General features: G+C 30.7%; 1 protein-coding gene across 1 annotated transcript; it reads right to left on the minus strand.

Annotated features, from left to right (window-relative positions):
• Positions 1-3,626: 3,626 nt before the first annotated feature.
• On the minus strand, positions 3,627-21,786 carry LOC111691586. The gene is made up of 3 exons (XM_023454661.1): positions 21,534-21,786; positions 8,180-8,308; positions 3,627-4,033 (listed from the first exon to the last, which is right to left on the minus strand). The coding sequence occupies exons 1-3, from the start codon at positions 21,631-21,633 to the stop codon at positions 3,942-3,944; spliced, it is 321 nt and encodes a 106-aa protein (XP_023310429.1). The 5' UTR covers positions 21,634-21,786; the 3' UTR covers positions 3,627-3,941.
• Between the last annotated feature and the right edge of the window lie 673 nt (positions 21,787-22,459).

Raw genomic sequence — 22,459 nt, forward strand, 5'->3', positions numbered from 1 at the left:
AAAATTTACATTTCAAATTCGGTTCCGACACTTCCACAACATTTGCAAGAAATGTTTATAATTATATCACTATCACTATTTCACTACTGAAAAGGACTTATTTAATTAAGCACAAGCGTCCACCAGTAATACTAATAAGAAAGTCATTTTTCTTCGAGGAACCCATTGTTACCCTCATTATCAACTAGTAGCGACACTTAAGATGTGGATTTAAAAAGGTAAGTAAAAACAAAAACAACAGATTTGAGAAGCTGTTTAAGCTATTTAAGCGCTTTTAAAATATACGCTTTGCTCCCCTATTACATAGGAACGAATATTATTTATTTTAAGAAAATAAATATTGATTGATGTAGGTAACTGTTTCTTTGCTAATACATTTATGTCATGTAATTGTAGTTTGAAAATTTCAAATCTTACGAGTATTAATAGAATTAAATAGCCACAGAAAATTAGAATTAAGATTTAATGGAATAATTTTTAATAATTATTTATTTATTACGTAATATATTTATAAAACGAAAATTATAATTAATGATATATTTTATACCACTGCTTGTTTTATTTTTTATTACACATAAACATTTTATTAATTTATGCAACATCACATTTTTGATGCCACGTTTTGAAAGCAATTTTTATGCCGTTTTTATCCCATTTAATCCTGTAACAGTCCGTAGTGGACATTAGTCCTTGATGTGGCGGGTAAAAAGTGAATAATTTTAATCCTGTAGATGTCAGCTCTAATGTGATTTATACGAAACGTCGTGGACGTATTATTCGTCTAGTCGCAGGAAAATCCTCATTAATAATTTTATTTCAACTTATTTGCAGATATAAGAGTTTATTTTTTGCTTACAATAGGATTGTATGTACAGAGTGTCCCACTAAGATCGGCGAGGTACGATATTAGAGAAAGTATAGGCCTTAGAGCTTCGAGAAAAAAATTTTAATTAAAAAATCGACCAAGAGAAATCGCTGGAAATAGTTTTCAAGTTCGTATCTCGGCCGCTAGGGGGCGCATTCTACATACCAAAAGTTTTTTCACAAAGTCTTGGTCCTGGACATACATAATATACCAGTAATTGAGACTCAGACCGACAATGCACGCGGAGGCCGAAGATTTCTGGCAAATACCACACTACAAGTATACTCGGGACCTCACAAAGACTAGAGACTTAATTAATAATTAGTATCTACTGCCTGCCACCGCAAATTCGTTGCCTGTCTTTTGAATCCTGATATGTAATTTATGATATAATTATGAAGATTTCGTCTAAGTGCATTTATGATGTTAATTAAATAAAGCAACTTTCAAGTAAGCAAGTTGCAGACAGACTGTTGAGACATTCGGTTTGATGATGTTTTGTGCTAGTACAATACAGAAAAACTTAGATGTTGAGAATTTTAATATGCCACTAAAATGATCGTGTTCAATAAATGAAAAAGAAAATTTATATATAAGTAGACGACTTCCAATTAACATGCGAAAATACAAGGTGTTTCTCAAATAAGTGCATTGCAATTATCAACCCAAAAAACAGACAATTTTTTACTTCTAGGACTGAAGTTATTTAAAAAAGTAATAGAAATAAACTGTTTACCATATTCGACATTAGATAATAATTCTATAAAAATTTCTCGACAAAGTATAAAGTTTGACACGTGGCCTTTTTTGTCTACGATCTCCATTCATTGGGTGCACTCTACCAGCCTCTCGCAATCTTTGCTCGGCGTTTTGCATCGTTATGGGATTCAATTGTTGTCTTTGGAAGTACATTAATACCATATCCGCTATTTATTTGGCATTTCAAAATAAAACAAGGTACATCTATCTACATTTAGCGAGAGCAAACAAAACATGTCAGCGCTCACGCCGTGCAAATAACCACACTGAACTTGACCATTTATAAGTGTACATGTTTATTGTGATTTTAAATGTTTGTAGGTATCATAAACAAATAACAATTGAAGGAAAATTATTAAATTCATGGAATAGTAATTAATAAATTTAAGATTGGTTTTATTTGAGTTTATTACCGTACTTATTTCAGATTTTTTAATTTGGTTTTCGCCATCAATAATACACTAATGCAAAAAATTAAAGGGTCAAAATAATTTTTTCGTGGTTTTTGATAGACTGTATTTAAGTGAAAAATGATCGTATCGGGAATTAAAAAAAAAACTTCTTGAAGCTCTAAGATCCTAGTTTTTAGATCTTTCGGTCGAAATTTTTTAGGAACTACGGTTATCATGCAATTATAATAGCGCGACAAAAAAATTTTGCAAATTTTCTTTTTTTCTGTTCAGCATGGACCAGATACCTTATTTATTCAGCTTCAATTTCCTTTGTTTAAAATTTCAATACGGCCATTTTTCATCGAAATATCTGACTTTTAGTTGGAGAATTGAAGGGCAGTTTTAAAAACTATAATAAACTTCCTATAATATGCTCCAGTAACTTTTCGGAATTTTTTTTTTTCATCTTTTACACGAATTTTAATAAACAGGAAAAAATGAGTAATTTATGGTTTTTTAGAAAATTAACGGCTAAATTAGAAATGTTGACGAAATTACTAATGTTAAGCATGACTTTTACAGGTCGATGAAGTTTTATCTCGATCTAGCGAACTGTTTCTTTGTTTTAGTCAAACTTCTGAAAAAAATTAAAGGGTCGCATTTTTTGAGTTTAAACATTTCATATTCATGATTAAAATGGAAAAAAAATTAAGGTTTTCTCACTTTTTTACCATGAATAACGTTTATATTGGTGAAAAATAAAAGAAAAATTCGAAAAATTTTCTAAAAAATTTTCGAAATTTTTCGAATTTTTTTTTGTTTTTTTTTTTTTAGAAAACCTTCCGGACATTGATTCGGATTTTTCGTCCTATGCTTCTGTTCATCAATTTTTAATTAAATTAAAATTAAAGTTGATGATTAAAACCAGATTTCGACCCCGAATCATACCGTTTTTGAGACAAATTTCTAATTAATTTTTGTGCAGTTTGTAATCATTTAAAAAACAGTTTTATTCAAAACTTCTCTGAACAAAAATTTCAATTTTTTTTTGTTTTTTTTTTTTCATCAATTTAAACGTTATTTGCGGTAAAAATGTGAGAAAACCTTTAAAAAAATATATTTTTTTCCATTTTAATCATGATTATGAAATATTTAAGCTCAAAAAACGTGGCCCGTAATTTTTTTTCAAAAGTTTGACAGTCTGAAACAAAGAAACGGTTCGCTAGATCGAGATGAAACTTCACAGGGTTCTTCTGGGTATATCGAACTGTAAAAGTCATGCTTAACATTAACCATTTCGTGAATATTCCTAATTTAGCCGTCAATTTTCTAAAAAACCATAAATTTTCAAAACATGTTAATTAAAATTGGTATCTAAAGTCACATTAAATCTAGGTCTGGTCAAATGTCAGTGCTCTAAAATTGAAAAAACTACTTCCATATTTTTAATGTCTGTTTGTATTAAATATTAATTGAAAAAGCTTGTTGATCAAACACACTGTTTAATCTATCAGAAGATTGCAACGTTTTATTTATAATACTGACCATTTTTCAATTAATTTATTAATTAAAAATGCTGTTTTCGTAGATTGAAATAATAACAATTGCGGTAGTTATTACAATTTATTTAACATATACATTATTTACATTAGTTGGCGCTGCAAAATTGCAAATGTTAAAGAACGCATTACTCTGATGAGATTTACGGGGTGTTCATTTATCCCAGTACCACAAATTAAATTTTTATTAGAACACACTGTATGTTTAGCTAATTAATAGTATTTATTTAATGTCACTAATAAAATCATTTCCCTACTGTTGCAAAAATGAATTATTCTAATATTAAAAATTAAAGGTAACTTTGGCAGGTAACTAGTTTTTTAGTCTTGTTAAAATCCAGGTATTAAAATGTTTGTATATTTTTTTTAATTTTCGTCTTCGCTAGAGATTTGCTTCACTGTCGACACATCCGAGGGTTTCTGTTTGGGTACTGGATACGGTTTCTTCTTGGAGTGAACTGAAAAAAAATATATTTATTACTCAATTTTTCTCTTACACTCATAAAAGAGAGTCCACTCTAGAAGCGGCAAAGACAGCATATTTGTTTCAATTATAATTAATTTGTAACATAACATGACATAATAACATAAAATCATAATAATATAAAGTTATTTTCAATGTTAATAAGATAAAGCTGTTTTTTATGTAATACCTAGATACAAAAAGAAACCACAAACAGTAAAACAAAATTGACCTTCACGTGACCTTGGGGGTCACACATGATACATCATCTGAACGTAGAATGTTCCGCTCTTTCCCAATCTGGGGTTGAAAATAAGGATTTCCATTTAAAAAAAAACTAAGTTGACCTTGAAATGACCTTGAAAACGACATTGAAGGTCACACACAAGGTCACGATAATATGTGCCGCTTGGAGACCAGCAGCTTTTATCTGAACCATTTTTCATATAACCATTAGTCCAGTATACAACGGTAGAAATAGAGTATTACCTCCGAATTCTTGACACAAGCACCGATTTTCATGAAAATTGGTTAGTAAGCTCATTTCACCCTCCTTTGCAAAAGTTACATATCCATAATGTGTGCTTATTGTTTTTAGGGGGTGAAAACTGCCCCTTCTTGCAAAAAACGTAAGATTAGAGTGTAGATTTAAGTGTTATGTCAATAGAATAAACATTATTTTATGTTTTGAATAATAATTTTTGATTTTTAGCAACATTTCAACCCTTAAAATCCACCCTTTATAAGGAAAAAAAACAAAAATTAGTTTTCGCGGCTCTGAAATGTTTTGACGGGGCAATAATGATGAATTGAATATTTTTTACTGTTTATGAAATAATAAATGATTTATTGCAACGTTTGAACCCTTAAAACCCACCCTTATTGCAGAAAATAAAGCAAAACATTTTTTTCACATCTTCATAGCATTTATAATGAATGAAAAACTCATCACTGTTTATAATATTACTGATGATTCATTGCAACGTTTCAACCCTTAAAAACAACCCTTAATGAGGAATTGAAGAATTTTTACCTGCTTCAAAACGCTCAACGTGTGTGTGTTTGTGTGAATTACGCCTCGGAAACTATCGGAAATTAAGCCATTTACACGATCCGACAATTTTCACTGAATAATACAATTCGTTTTTTCACAAAAACTTTTTTAATTTTTAATATTTTTCATCGCTCCAGAAAGCAATTTAACAGGGAATTGCAAGAGCTGCAAATCAACCTTTATAGTTGAAGGCTCTTGAACTCTTCGTTTTCGAGATTTTTAGGTTTTAAGGGCTCAAAGAAGTGGTCCTTACACGCAAATGTAAATTAAAAAACGTAATATCTCAGTTAATTTTTGCTCTACAGAAAAATTGAACATAAGCAAAAATATTAGTAAAAAAAGACCTTTAATTTTGAACTCTTGCATTTTTCACGTATCTTGTTTAGTTTTTCAGTTATTTCGAAAAAAAGAAACTTTTTTTTAAATTAAAAGAGTTTTTTTCAGTATTTCAAACTTTTTTTTTAATTTAGGCATTCTAAACCGGTCAAACTCGCAGAGCCTATTATTAGTACCTAAATAAAGTCAACTGGACATAAATTAAGCTTAGTTTCTATTTTTATGATTCAGCAGATTTTATTGCTGATTTTTTCGTCATAACTCCTCGAGTTTTTGAGCTAAGAATTTTTTTCAAAAAGCATTTTAAAGGCCTTTCCAAGCACTTTAAAAAAGGTTATAATCATTTTCTTCGAAAAATGAGTTCTTTCGCCATTAGTTTACGGTGAAAGATTTTACTTTCCGAAAAATAAACAATCAGTTTTAGAGAGTAATAACTCGGTTATTATTGCATGTACATTAAATGAATCGATTCGTTATTTCAAAATCTTTATTTTTGCTTTATATGATTTTTTTCGATAAAACGCAACGTTTTCGAGTTATTTATCAAAAATTGTTGAAAAACATGCACACTTTAGATGAAAAATCAACATTTTCAATCGCAAATAACTCGGAAAATATTTATTTTTGGAAAAAACATTATAGAGCATTTTTTGCTTAGAATTCATCTTTCTATTGATTTTTGCGATTAAAATGGGTGCCTTCATTGCCACCCCCGAGAAGGGGTGGCATTCACCCCCAACGTGAAAGCACACATCGGCACTATGTAACTTTTGTTTCTTGAGGAATTTTCTACCTACTGTTAAAATTTCACGTCAATCGGCGCATGTATCAAGAATTCGGACCTAAAAACCGTCATATACTGAGCTACATGTACTTGGATTTTAGAAGGGGTGGACGGGTGGTCTAGGACACCCCGTATACTATAATATTTATATCAAAAATAGTAATAAGGCTTAAAAATTGGTATTAATCAATTTTTAATTGTAATATAGCAATGAATAAAATAACAATGCACCATAAGAAGCAAATTTGTGCACTCGAACCCTTGTTTAGTTTTACATACGTTTTTATCAGTATAAAGATATTTGAATGTTTAACCGGAATTTTTTTAAAAAGCATACGTCCGACGTTTTCATATCAGGCCGTCATAAAAGTAAAGTATAGTATGTAAATACCTAGTTTTATGCAATTAAAATGGTATCTACTTCCAGCTTGTCAACCCGTGATGCATTAGTACCTCTGAATTTTCCACGATAACAAAAATAAAGTTACATTAGTAAGTGCAGCTATTTGCAGGATGAGTTCGTACATCGCATGAGGCAATATGTTCACATTAAAATTACATAAAGAAACGCTGTCCAAAAAAATAACGCAGACAAATGTATGTACTTTGGAGTTAAAAGCTATATTAATTGATAAAAATTAGAGCCATTTCAAAAAGCTTCTACGGAAAAATATACGTAATATTAGAATATTTTGTATCTATTAGGAATAACGTCCTAAAGTAGTAAATATATAAAATTCATTAATTTTTTTGCAAGTTATGATTTTTTAAATTTCTGAAATCATCCCTTAAATTCTAGTCTCCCTAATTCTGTTAATTATAATAGTACAAGAAAAAGTTAATGGATCATTTTTATGTAGAATTTTATGCTCTACAACCTTTATAAGGAACTTTTTTTCTAGCTCTTACCAATTTTAAGTTATCTTGAACAACCGCTTTATTTTATCTTTTTCACCCTTGGCCGGGGGTTCTAATAAAAATTACTGTCACTTATTGTTATTATATATCTCAAACTAACTTATATAAAAAATTCAGGCAAGACTATATTTTGTACGAAATTTGCGAACTTCAGCTGCTAAACTTTAATTATTTTTAAAATATTGCTCAACAATGAAAATTTCGTGCTGCGCTTCATTTTTAATAACCCTGAACTATCAACTGTCATGCTGTTTTTTTTTTTTTGGCAACACTTTACCGTACAAAATCTTGTGTGAATTGTGGGAAACCCGATATATTATTTTAATTTATTGTTCATACAATGACACGAAAAGATAATGAAAGCATGTTTAATACTTTTTTATTTAATTGGGTGTTACTATCAAATTAAAAAGAAAAAGGACTTGATTTTATAATTTAGTAATTCTAAACAGAAACATCTGAAACTGAAAAACTAAATAATTGTTCGATATATCATTATAAACACTATACACAGTAAGTTGAGCTCGAAGTTGAAGGTCAGTTTTCAATATCAAAACTTTTTAGAATGACTGTAAAAAATGTTAAAACCTTAATTTGCTATGTACTGCACTGTTTACAGTGTAATTTCGATTACCTTTTTCTCTGCAAAATATTTCTAGTTACACCTAATCCCTACTAATATTATAAATGTGAATGTAAGTTTGTTTGTTACGCTTTCACGCGAAAACTACTTAACCGATCATCATAAAACTTTGTACACATATTCTTGGAGGTATTAGAAGTAACATAGGATACTTTTTATTAAAAAAAAATATATATTTTTTACGAAAGATTTTCTATCGCTCTGCGAGCGAAGCCGCGGGTAAAAGCTAGTAAACATATAAAATCAACCCTTTGAATCATTTTTTTTGACTCAGGGGGTGATTTATTTATTTTTTTCTATTCAACACGATTTTTACCTTACTTTTACCTAATTTTTCTTTAGATATTAAATTCAAATTGATGAATATTTAATAATTTACCGTACTACAGAATATCCCAAGCATTACCTGTTATCAAAGTGATGGGTCCATCCGGTTTCTTTGTCTTTTCGTCCTTTATGGATGGTCCTAGATTAATTCCATAGCCTACTTGGTACACCGGAAGCGGTATTACAGTCGACGACACGGGAACAAGGTCTGGCAAAAATATGAAAAAGGAATTAAAATTCATACGACTATACAGATTGTCTAAATCATATACATATAAAATATATCATGTGGTGTCAGACACTCCAAAAAAGCGAAGTAAAACAAAGAGAGAAAAAAACAATTCCTAGATTAAACTAAAACTTTATTTAAATCTTCAAATAATTTAAAATATGCCCGTCATGGTTACCTAATGTCGGAAGAATTCATTTTTTTCTAGTATAAGTAATTGTTCCAATTTATTCTATGATGAAATGAAAGTAACCTTAACATTACAACATTTAATTTAATAACAGGTTAACCATGACCCAAATGATGCGGTGTAAACAAATATCAGATACAAAAAACGCATTACAATATTGTCGTTAGCTGTAGCCATACATTATGGTAATCCATATCTTGATGAATATGAATTCGGCAACTTCCGTGAAGTGTTTATTAAATTCGGTGGTGTGGACAGGTATTAGAAGCGTTATTTTGTAAATTATTATTGGAATATGAATTTAGTTTTGGACATAAAACTGCTACGGGCAAAGTCGTAATCAAGGATTGATAGGAAGACATCGTTCTGTTCAGTAGACAACGTCATTTAACTTTCACTAATTTTATATTTACTTTTCACTCGAAAAAATTGAGAGAAAGTGAACAAATAATAGGAAACTGAATATTAAAATTGTTTACGCAAGGTAAATTACATAAAAATGGGCATCCTAGAGGAGAAGTGTCAATATTAAAAAATAATGCTGGAAAAATTTCAACGTACGCTTATTGGGAAACAAATATTACGGGAATATTTGTAATAATTACTTTAAAATTGTGTAAATTATTTTCCTTGTACTTTGCAGAATATCTTTCAACATACAGAGTGTTCCACTGAATAGGGATTCTTCTGTAACTCTGCAACTGTCAAATTTATAAAAAATGGTTTTAATAAAAGTTGCCTAGAATCATGTATGACCCACATGATAAAGAAAATATTTTTAGCTTTACAGGGTGTTCCATTTCGCGTAGGCGTTACATAACTTGGTTATTTTAAATTGAACATACCCTGCAAATCTGCAATTTGTTGGTAACAATATCATAATTTTAAAAATAATCACAGAGTAAATGTCGGATTTGCAAACAATTTATATATGTCAGAATTATAGGAAGAGTATTCTTTTGCTACAAATACGAAATTGAATATCAAACGGCGCTACGAAGCATTGCATTTGGCGGTTACCAAAAAAAAATTAACAAACAACTCGTACCGCTCGCAAACAAAAAGATACCCACATCCCCGCGCTGCAGACTAGTTATTATAAATTGCGAGATAAATAATTAATACGGTTGTAATTAATTAAATTTCCAAGTGCCTTTGTGAGTGCACGTCAAAAACCAGGAAACAAATTAACGGCGAATGCGCGTCTCCGCCTGAAATGGAAATTCTTTACTGCACTGCATACTCCCCGGGAAGATTAGATTTAAGAATTTAGCCATTAGCTTAAGATTTTGCCTTTATGTTCGGGAACAATTTACTCTGCTTATGATTATACACGCAACTCTGCCCTCGTTTCAGACGTACATTCGTTCGTTTGGTTAAAATATCGTATCGTATCTACACTGTAAAAAAAATTACTCAATTTCACTCAATGTTACTCAGTAACCCGATTGAGTGAAATTTTCACTCTATCAATGTGAGTACAACTAAAATTTTGTGAGTGAAACTATTGTAACAGATGTGAGTGAATTTTACTCAAATCCGAGTTTGTGTTAACTATCAAGTGAGCAACTTTTGACTCTATTCTGAGTATGTAAAACCAATTAAAAGTCATAAACTACTAAGCTGCCGCAGTGGTTTCTACACAGATATGTTTCAGAGACAATATTTTAGGTCTTGATTAAAAGAATTGATTAACTGATCGGACGAATAGATTGCCATAACCTCTATTGTACACTGTAAACAAATTTTACTCAAACTTCACTCAATTTTACTCAATAATGTATCAATTTCTGTCCACACCCGATTAAGTAAAATTTTCACTCTATCAGTGTGAGTACAACTAAAATTTTGTGAGTGAAACTATTGCAGCAGAAGTGAATGAATTTTACTCAAATCCAAGTTTGTGTTAATTATCAAGTGAACAACTTTTAACTCTATTCTGAATATGTAAAACCAATTAAAAGTCATAAATTACTAAGCTGCCGCAATGGTTTCTACACAGATATGTTTTAGAGACAATATTTTAGGTCTCGATTAAAAGAATTGATTAACTGATCGGACGAATAGATTGCCATAACCTCTATTGTACACTGTAAACAAATTTTACTCAAACTTCACTCAATTTTACTCAATAATGTATCAATTTCTGTCCACACCCGATTAAGTAAAATTTTCACTCTATCAGTGTGAGTACAACTAAAATTTTGTGAGTGAAACTATTGCAGCAGAAGTGAATGAATTTTACTCAAATCCAAGTTTGTGTTAATTATCAAGTGAACAACTTTTAACTCTATTCTGAATATGTAAAACCAATTAAAAGTCATAAATTACTAAGCTGCCGCAATGGTTTCTACACAGATATGTTTTAGAGACAATATTTTAGGTCTCGATTAAAAGAATTGATTAACTGATCGGACGAATAGATTGCCATAACCTCTATTGTACACTGTAAACAAATTTTACTCAAACTTCACTCAATTTTACTCAATAATGTATCAATTTCTGTCCACACTCGATTGAGTAAAATTTTCACTCTATTAGTATTGTGCAAAACCGTACTTATCTTATCAACTTCGACGTCACCTGTTACATAGGTGTTGTATAACAATGAAAAAGTAATATTAACGGACAGTTAAAAGGAAGCACAAAAAACAAGCACTTAGGTGGGGCATTCTGGAAGGAAGCCTAGATAGTTGAAGATAGGCAGTTGAAGTGAGAACAGTGTGCAGATAGGTAGCAAGACGATCGGCGGACAGTGTGACAAAGTAGTGTAAAATTAAGTGGTTAACCAGTATTAGTTAGCAGGTAATATTCTTTAAGTACTTTGTTGTTAATTGTTCTATGTAATCTTATGATTGTGATGGTTATAGATGTTTCATGATAATAATTCTTTGTATGTTTAGCTTCCATTGCTTTATGCTCAAGGGCATATATTTTTCTAAGGTAAAATTGTTATAATTATTATTAACGATTGCTCATTATTTATTTCATGTTAAAATATATATATTGTGTGGGCGCCCAGACATTACAATAATGACTCCTTTGTTTCACATCTAACTTGTTTTTGTCATGATTACGTTGTTCGTAAAATATAGATGTTTCATGATAATAATTCTGTATATGTTTAGCCTTCATTGTCTTACGCTCAGGGGCGTATATTTTTCTAAGATAAAATTGTTACAATTATTATTATAGATTGCTCATTATTTATTACATGTTAAAATATGTATATTGTCGTGACTGCCCAGATATTGCATTAACGACCTCTTTGTTTCACATTTAACTTGTTTTATCATGATTAGGTTGTTCTTTGATTTCTTGTGCTCACTTTATGTCATACGTCTATACGAGCCTTGTTGAATTTACTAACATTTTCGCCCGTGCGGAACGAATCTGGATTAAGCTCGATTGCCTCCCGTATGGGACTCCAGTGTTATGAAGGATCTTCCGAAATCTCAACTATAGCTGGATTGCCTCCCGTATGGGACTCCAGTACCTTCCGGCTCTGCCGGCTAACTAACACCAAACCTCTTCAGTTTTACTTGGAAGTGTGTATGACTAATATGAGGTAACAGATGACATTTAGTGACACATTAAATGAGACAGGTCTTATTTATCATTAGCAAAGGTTCTTAATTTATGCCTTTGGTTAGCGGTTGTTTTGTATTTATATTTGGGTGGTAAGAGCAACGATCGTGGGTTTCTCTGCCATGCTCTTTCCCCACAGGAGCTCTAGGTGAGCCTGGCACTCTCCTTTTATGTTTAATGGTTGTTAATGTTTTTGTTGTTCTTTCTATTTGTCACATGTTTAATTTGAATTGTATATAAATAAAGGTTAGGTGTATTTACTCTGCTTTTGTTTTGTATAATTAAACCATGCATCCCCTCTACAAAGTTAGTAGCCAGCGCCTTCCGGTCAATTAAAAAAATGGATACACACAACGTAGGTAGTCCTTATGACGATCACATATTTTTGGCCACAACTACGTTTACTTATTTTTTGTCGAACCTAGGGTTGTTATACTACAGTATGAGTACAACTGAGTGAAACTATTGCATCAGAAATTATTGAGTTTTACTCAAACCCGAGTTACTGATAACTATCAATTGAGCGACTTTTGACTCTATTCTGCATATATAAAACCAATTTAGAGTTGACTTTTTCTCTAATATGATTTAAATTTAACTATTATTGAGTCATTTTATTACTCAGATTTGGTTTGTTTTCATTTAATTAAATATTGCGTGCAAAAATAATCCACTCATGATTAATTAGGATATACAGTGTTGAAATAAATTAGACGCTATACAGAATGTTCTGCAAATGATGAACTTTCAATTAGGAGAGATATTGTAAAAATAATATCTCAAATACACATTTTTTTTGTAGTATACAGGGTGTTCGCTAATTTCACCGACAACGTTTGACTGCATATTCAGGACGATAAATAAAAACAATCTACAAAAAAAAGTTAAATAAACAATTTTTGGTTTTTGAGTTACAAGCTTTCAAAGTTGACAAAAATAAAACAAATTTAATTAATAACTTCATAATCCTTTTACGGATCGCGTTATAATTTGGCACATTTATTTGGATTATTATAGCTTATTATTTCTTAAAGCTTTAGTCAAATCGATATACTGGGTGATAGTTTTTCCGGTTACCTCTATCAAAACTTACACAATGGTCGTATTTTTTTTAAACAGACAGCAACATTGAAAAGGTCGTTTTATTTAAACAAAATATATTGTCTCTTGTTATTTGCAGATGTGTATATTTCGGTTTGCGTAGCAATGTCATGGATTTAAAACTTTGAGTTCAGAAGGCGATGAAAACAAGATGTTGATTGCTGTGATCACGTAATGTCGCTATGGTCGTGTTTCTTCAGGATTCTCATCTCTCCACTCAGGCATATTATGACTGATTGCCACGATGTTAACTATTTCCTATATGAGGATAACCTGAAGTTGTTCTTGGAAGTTAAATCTTCTACTGAGTGTACCAGATTACAAGATAATCTTGACAGACTGCAGAGTTGGTGTTCATGTAATAATCTACCTCTGAATGTAAGCAAATGTAAAATTATGTCTTATAGTCGAAGCAAAAGATTTTGATTATAAAATTGGTGAATCTTTTTTAAAGAGTTGATACTAGATTATCGTTTGACGAGCACATTAGTTTCGTAACCAAATCTGCTTATAAGAATTTAGGCTTTATTTTGCGTAATTCTAAGGACTTTCAGAACGTGAAGGTTCTAAATATATTGTACTCAGCATTTTGCGTTGCAAACTTGAATATGCATCGGTTATTTGGAGTCCCATTTATAATATTTAATTAGAGAAAGTACAACGGAGGTTTTTAAAGACAATTCATTAGTTATGGATTTTATCCTCCTCGTGGTATGGACACCTCAAGAAGTATTGCATTCTTGATTTAATTGTACTAGTCTCAGTCGTAGGCGAATTATGTTTTTAATTATATTTCTATTTAAAATTATAAATAATACTATAAATGCAGACTCGTTAATTTCAAGGAATTTATATCATGTTCCTAGACTTAATTCTAGATTTCACTCCGCTTTATAATTACCCAAACCTCGTACCAATTTACTAATAGCATCTCCCCTATATCAGGTGATTTCCAATTATCAGAAGTATGAAAATCGACTTAATATATTTTTTCATTCTATAAATAACATAAAGGAATTGTTTGTCTAGTAAATGTAACCCTTATCTTGTATATGTTTGTTAGCTTATTTGTTTTATTTGGCTGTTATTGTTTACACTTCTTCAAGTTCTTTTGTCTTGGTTTTATATTTTGATTGCTCTATTTTGAGTAGTATTTATATTTATGTTGGTTTGTTTTTTTTAAATTTAGTTAAGGTTTTCTCTTTTACCTTATCCTGTAATTGGGACTTTGTTCAGTTGGATATTGTAATTTCTAAATAAATAAATAAATAAATAAATAAATAAATAAATAAATAAATAAATAAATAAATAAATAAATAAATAAATAAATAAATTAGTACACATTATATCTCAAGTAGGTGCTGAGTCTGTGGTTACTAGACTGTTTAAACTGATTTTATACACCCTGTATTTATTAAATAGATGCGCTGTAATTCTTTTATACAAAAACAATGTTATAATTAAAAATTATTTTTATCTAAAACAAACTAAACGTATTTGTAATAATTTCAATTCCATTTATCTTCATTTTAATTAATTTCGAGATTATAGAGTATATATCAACTTATCTAGTTCGTTTTGTGTAAGAAAATTTCTTTTCTTAGTAGAGGATTTTTCCATGGACTGGTACATTTGTATTCACTTCACCATAACCTTCAGTGTCAAGCAAACAATGTAACATTTATGTCTCAATTAAGTAATACATTATTTATCGCCTCGAACTACCTGTATTTGGCTTTGAATATTTGAGGGAGAAATGGGATAAATCTAGAACAGTCGTAATTAAGTCGGTATATGATTAAATTTGGCATTAAAACAATTTAATAATGCAGGTAGGTCTGCTGTTTATGCGCTAATTTGTTGTTGCAATATTTATGGGGTGGTAACCACTGCGAATATTGTGGGTCTACTAGAAACCGATTCCAGGTTACTGGCATCATTTATAAGGCATTGGTACGTTTTGAAGGGGGTAGGTAGATGGGTTAGCGATGTAGCATCATGTATGATTCAAGTAACTTCAAAAAGAAAAATATTTTCTAGAATAATAAACAATTTACTCATTTTGGGAGATATTTATAACATTTTCTAACTTGATGACGAATATTTGTTTACAAAAGTAACCCTTAAAATCAAAAGGGTTTTAAAAAATGCAGTAATTTACATGCGGTTAAGATGTTCTGATTTTCGTGTTCTTTTTATAGACCGTAAGCGTTACATCTGTAAAATTCTAACGGCATTGCATCATATGAGTTTTTTTTCGTATGTTTAAAAATAGTAAAATCCAGATTTTATCGTCATTTCAATCCCACACTGTACCGCCAAAATTTACATGACATAATTCACCAGAAGAGGTTTCCATATATTAAACCAAATTATATAGGTATTGACAAAAAAATAGTGAATCATCTTCCTGGTAATAGAGGCAATATGAATTTTTGTCTTGAACGCAAAACTAGCTTAACAATGAAAAATATGTCATCTTCGTTTTAAATTTTATATTATTTTATTACCTTTTATTTAATTATTATTATTACAGGGTAACATTTAATTTGAAAAAAAAAAACACAGGAACTCTACCTAGGTACCTGTTTGTTTGCTTGTTGATCTGTATTTATCATCCGCCTGTATCCTGACATTCTGTCTTTCTACCTGCCTTTCTGTCGGTAATTTTGTCTATCAGACTGACTCTCTATCTTGTCTGTCTGTCTGACTAAATGACTAAATGTTTATGTCTGTTTTTCTGCCACCCTCTGTCTAATTGTCCACTGACTGTCTATCTGCCTATTTATCAGTTTGTCTTATTACCTTTCTGACCACCGTCCTCTCTCGGTTTTGCATGATTGTACCAAAACTAGATTTAAAAAAAAACTTTTGAAAACTTTCAACAAATCAGTTCGCTTCTCTCAGCATAGATGTATTAATCCAAATTCCGCTTTTCCTTTGTGTGCTCTATTTGTGTCTCTCTTTCCAGCAATAGTCTACTAACATATTCTTCCCCCAAACACCTTGATATCTTTGTTCAAACTCATTTAGGCCCTGGTGCATTCTTTCTCCTTGTTCTTCACTAAAAGCTCCTAGATTTTCTGGGGCCCAATCAAGATGAGAATGAAGAAAATGAAGTTTTAGATTCATATGACATTTAGACAGAGAGTGGCAGAAAAACAGACATAGAAACATTTAGTCATTTAGTCAGAGAGGAATATAGACAAAATTACCAACAGGAAGGCAAGTAGAAAGGCAGGATGTCAGGTAGGACAGAGTAAAAATATAGGCGGACGATAAATGCTGACCAACAAGCAAACAAACAAGTGTGCAAACAGACAAAAACTGGATATTATGTCGCGTTATTGCCTTACCACTCGCATTTATGAAAAGGAATGATCTGATGATGGCTCCAGCCGAAAATCTGCACCAAACAGTAACACGTGGGTGTATTTGCTTTTCAACAATCACTTGCGCATTTTTTTAACCCCAAATGCAACAATTTTGTCAATTAACAAAGCCATCAAGATGAAAATAACCATTTGTTTCATAATCCATTCTCTCTTGGTCCCTCTGCGTGGTCAGTAGACTTCAGTTCTCGAGTCAATTGAACTTTGTGAGCATGAAGATGAAAATCTTTCGTGAGAATACGCTATGGAAAGCTTCTTCACCACGGTGCCGAATTGGACTGTCAGCAACACTCCCACGAACTGTTTCGATGTTTTGTGTTTAAGATCACTAAATGATTCAGTCTCCCTGATATTTTCAATTAATCTCTTCACAATTGAAGTTAAATCACTATTTCGACCATATTTTGTACGAAAACAGTGAACTAGAGCTGCCTAACCTTCATTATTTTAAAAATATTGTTCAACAATGAAACCGCGTTGTTCTTTGCTCTATTCTTTTAATAATCCTGCATTGTCAGCTGTCACGCTGTCTTTTTTTTTCGTTGGCAGCAAATGAGGCATAATTCAAACATTGCTTGAATTTTGGGACACCCGATATTAACTGAACTGTTAAGGTTACAGAACCCAGAAATATTACACGCATTTTGCGGATTAAATGTAACATTCCGTTCGGTATTTACACACCATTTAGAAACGAATTCATCCCTTGTATATTTTGACAACATTTCATTAATCCGCAGCGTATCTACAAAGGCACAAGCGTATTATAATTGACTTTTAAATGAATTAATATTTGTTGGAGTTTATTCATTCAGAGCACTGAACAGTAAAAATACGTGTATATATAAGTATAAAACGAAATATATTTAGTATTTAAATTGCTCCTCAAACAGCTCTAATAAACGAGGTCTTCCTTGTAAAGCGAAAAGAGAAATATTTTATTAAAATTTAAAGTGAAATGAGATAAGGGTGTTATTAATTTGGGCCCTTACGCACATTTGCATATTGTTTATTCAGACCGAATTCTTACTGGGTATAATGGTAATCCACAGAAATTTCGAATTTGACTATTGTTCGTAATGTAAATACCTATGTATTTATTACTTTCCAGTTCCCAAAATGGCTCAAATACGTTATCACACCTCATAATATGCGTCAACTACCATTTAGATGTTCCTGTTCGACCAACTCGATCACCAGATTTGATACCTCTTAAGTAGGGGCAGTTTTTAGGGGCAATAGCTTACAATATAGGACAAGAGAGTCTGTTTAATTGTTGTCAGGGGGCACTGTTCCCCAGAACACTACCAAACTAACCAACTTGTGGAACAACGGTGTGGCAGAGTGTGAAACTACCGTGGATTAATTTTATAAGAAAGTGTTGCTTATATATGATTTATTTTGAATCTGCGACATGTTATAAAATCACCGTATTATTTGATATTAATAAAGATAAAGCGCCGGCATTTTCGAGATTTTTAAAAGATTAATATTTTTTATATGATTTATTTAAATACTAATATGCCATGCATTGCTATTGTAAGTAAAACAAATTTACGTTTTAAAATAACTATTTTTCCTGTTTTATAAATTGTACATAATAAAAAATAAATAAATATACTTACCAATCTCACAAATTTGAAATATTTTTAAAATTATTTCAAGCTTTTAATAAATATTTATTATCTTTTAAAGCACGGTGTTTAGTTTGTGAATTTCGATATCGATGTTCTCTGACTAGTTTGATGTGATAACAGCAGGGCTCTATGTGGACAAAAAACAATGGCCAACTGTTCAGCGGCGAAGTACGAAAATTATAAAAAAAAGTTAAAAAATGTTTTTACCACGGAATTAAGAAATTTACAATACGTTTTCAGAGAGCAAAAGTAGCCTCTGTGTAAATATGACCCCTTCAAACTTACACCCTGTATATAACTTTTAAAAACTCAACGATTCTATTTCTTGTAATACTTATACTTCACAGAATAAGAATTGATAAAATGTATTTTATTCTGTATTTTAAATACAGAGCGACAGAACGTTTCATTAAGAATGGGCGTGATTAAGATATGCTTTAGTCATACATATTTTGTTCAAGTTTAAAAAAAATCATATTGCCAAAACCATTACAACAATCAAGTTGAAAATTACGATGGTTATGTTTTTTACAGAAAAAAATTAAGAAATAATTACTAGTTACACTTTTTTTTCAGATTGTCCGGTGAAAAGCTTTCGAAATACTGAAAATTTAGTTTCTTTTAAATTTGGCACCCACTAATAGACTACATTTTATTAATACATATTTGGCTCAATGCCAAACCTCAAGATTCTTCCATAAATTTAAGTACACTATACAGGGTGTTATAATTAGGTGTAAAATATTTAACCAATCTGATTTCTTGAAAAGTCTCGGATCTCTTTTTTATTTCTTTAATAATTCCATCACATCCAATCACTGTTAATAGGTAGGTATTAGTTTTAATAATTACGTGGTAATAATGTTTAAAATCTTGAAATATTTATTCTATTCCATCCTATAGCTAATTTCATAAAAAACAATTTCATCAGTAATGTTTTTTTCTGTAAACTGCATATTTAAAAAGGTATATTGGAAAATGTTAGAAAAAGCACGCCATTTTTGAGTATTTTTGCAGTTTTTAATTTTTCCTGCAAATACCACAACTTTTTTTCCTGGCGCCAACTTGTATTTTCATTGTATATATTATTTTTGACCGATTTTTACTAATATCTAAACTAAGTCAAGCAGCAGCTATGCTAATATGTAATTCTCCTGGGCTATTATGGCATTATGCAAAACAAACTTTTTGAAATTAAAAAAAAGTCGAAATATTTAGTTAACATTAAGTTAGATATTTAATAAAGATAATATTAGTACTTAGAAGTAGTTTTAAAGATATGGTATTTTTAGTAATTAGTCATCGCGATTTACTTGTATAATAAAATTGCGTTTAATAGCGTACATTCTCTATAAAAAATTAAAATATATAAAAAAAATTAATTGAAAATAGAATAAAAATGATTCCACTTCGGAATCTGCCTCATAAATTTGCATATTGAAAGACGATCTTTTTGAGAATTTTTCGAAGAAAAAAAAACGCAACTTATTTTCACAAAGCACTTTTTGGTTTAAAAATCAACAAAACTTCAAAAAACTAACTAACTAGCTATTTTTTTTTTCTAAAACTACATCTCAAAACAAACAAAATGAAAAGAAAAATTTATGATATCTTTAATTTTTGGTACCTACTTATTTCATTTTTTTACTCGAAATATTCAAATACTCATAACTTCTTAAGGGGTTGAAATAAAAATTTGAAAAAAAATCATGAAGGTTATTCTAAATGGGGACTAAATAATACGAAAAAATCAAGAAAATTAAAAATGGTCCGGTCACGACCCCACTAGAATGCCATATAAATAAATTCAGTTCCAAGAAACACTTTTCTCAATATCTTTAACAGCAAAAAAATTGCAAAAGAACAAGACTTGAAATTTCAGTTATTATAATTAAAACCGAAATTTTCGATTTTGTTTCATTTCAGCCTTGTTTGAGGTGCTATTGAAAAAAGAAGAACACTTTCTCATGGCAACTTTTTGTCCTCTATTGAATGGCATAATCAATTTTTATATGTAACGTTTCATCTCTCCAGGACCGTCATCAACTTCATTTTTTAAAATACGACCCTGAGAATTTTATTACATTTTTTGCAAGCCTTCATGAACCCCAATACTGTACTGTCTCAGCTCGAACCGGATTCAGACGATTTGCCTGAAAAAATTCATCTTCAATGTATTCGTTTCAAATACATATATCTAATTTTTTTATTTAGATTTCTATGTTTATTGAATTATCGTACACTCTAAGTGTCGTTAGACCCTGTGAATTCCTTCAAGTTATTTAAACTATTACCACATTCTTTTTTCAATAATATCACCTCAAATAAGGCTGAAATGAAACAAAAACGGATTTCCAAAATTTCGGATTTTTTCAAATATTTCGAAAACTAGTCATGTTAGTCTCGATTTTTTAGAGGCATAATGTTGGTCCCCTGATTATGCAATTTTGCCTTATCTGCCTCATAAATTTGCATATTGAAAAATGATTTTTTTTTAAATTTATCGAAGGAAAAAAACAACTCATTTTCACAACTTTTTTGGTTTAAAAATCAAAAAAAACTATTTCTATATTTTTTTATAGTAGTACATCTCAAAGCGAACCAAATCAAAAAAAAATGATATCTTTAGTTTTTGCCAAGCTACAGGTATTTGAAAATTTTTTTCCCAAAGTATTCAAATGCTCATAACTTTTTGATAGGTACTCTAAATGGGTTGTAAAAAATTCCAAAAAATCAAGAAAATTAAAAATGATCCGGTCACGACCTCAGTGATTTAGCTTCTAATGTCCCAAAAGTAAATTCAATTTCAGGAAACACTTTTCTCAATATCTTCAACAGCAAAAAAATTGCAAAAAGCAAAGGGCTGTTGAAAGTAGTACAGTTATTATAATTAAAATTTAAAAAATAAATTCTTTGAAGACCCGTAACCTTTTAAGAAAGCATTTTGATACTATGGTATAATCGGTTAATTGTTTTGTTTTGGTCTGAGAAAGCTTGAATTGACTCTTTTACACTTAATTATGACTCACATATATAATCATTCAATTTCTCCTGTCTTCCAATTTTTGACATCCTGCACTAGAATAAAAATAGTACCTTTCGTAACTTAAGTATATTCTAAATATGATATTATTTTTATAAAACATACATTACTAAATAATATTTAATTAAAAAAAAATAAGTTTAATGACTGCAATTAATGTTATTATTAAATGTATAACAGGCATAAAAGCATTTTTATTATAATGTTCCATAGCCTTAGCAAAATTACCATATCAAGCAAAATGCGCGGTTACCTGGTTCCAGGACCTTGTTCTCATTGATCTTATACATGGTCGGATGACATTCCACGAAAATCACTCCAAAACAAAGCAAAAAACATACTCCGGGAATCATCTTCGCCAATCAAAATCCTCACCGCACACAAAAAAAAACGATGTTCGTAAAATACCGTCAAATCTTCAACTAAAAACTTCTTGTAAAATTCGCAATACCGCTACAGCGATCCCTAACAGTAGTCGCATGCAAATAGGATGTGTTTACAACGACTATTCATCCGTTCCACTGTTTTCCATCTCAGTGAAAGTCAAATGAAACCTACTTCTGTCCGCAAGTAGGCGTACAAATGTTGAATACTTTGTCTCTGTCGCTTGCGAGCGGCTATTCGCGTTGGAAGAAGACGAAGATATGTTATTGTTTGTACGTTACACGGGAAAAGTTACAGGTGTCATTGCTAAAGGCATACTGCACACACCTGTAATCATAGGAGTGGATCTCGCATTATGGGGTAATTACGTAAATAAACGGTTTGCTCTTTCTCGTTTCCTTGCTTTTCGAGAAATAGCAACTTCGTGGGAGGGTCCCCATCGTTACTTTATTATAAAAGTTACGTTAAAAATAAGTGAAGATGCCCTTGTCAGGTTTGTTTACCTCTGCTAATGAAACGAAGAATATGACGCGAAAAAGTTTCTTGGAAGATCGAAAATTGTAATATAACAAGATATGTGCAGACTAAACACTATGCTTTGTAAAGGGTCTCCCAAAATCCATGCAAGACGTAATTTTAATAGAAAACAGGTTTTTTATATATAAATTGTAATTTTTTATTGATTTCTAAAATATGCAGTAAGGGCCTCTACGGCTTTGCTGACACATACACACTTTTTCGTCGAAATTTACATAAATACTGCTGAATTTCAATATAATTATTATAATTGAATTG

This window comes from Anoplophora glabripennis, unplaced genomic scaffold (assembly GCF_000390285.2).
Source record: "Anoplophora glabripennis isolate ALB-LARVAE unplaced genomic scaffold, Agla_2.0 scaffold13, whole genome shotgun sequence".
Classification (NCBI taxonomy): Eukaryota; Metazoa; Arthropoda; class Insecta; order Coleoptera; family Cerambycidae; genus Anoplophora; species Anoplophora glabripennis.

Coding starts and splice junctions, on each gene's coding strand:
- LOC111691586 (XM_023454661.1), bottom strand. CDS start 21,633: ATGATTCCCGGAGTATGTTTTTTGCTTTGTTTTGGAGTGATTTTCGTG. Junction 8,309..21,533: donor GAACAAGGTCCTGGAACCAG/GTAACCGCGCAT, acceptor TATTTTTGCCAG/ACCTTGTTCCCGTGTCGTCG. Junction 4,034..8,179: donor ACCCATCACTTTGATAACAG/GTAATGCTTGGG, acceptor ATTTTTTTTCAG/TTCACTCCAAGAAGAAACCG.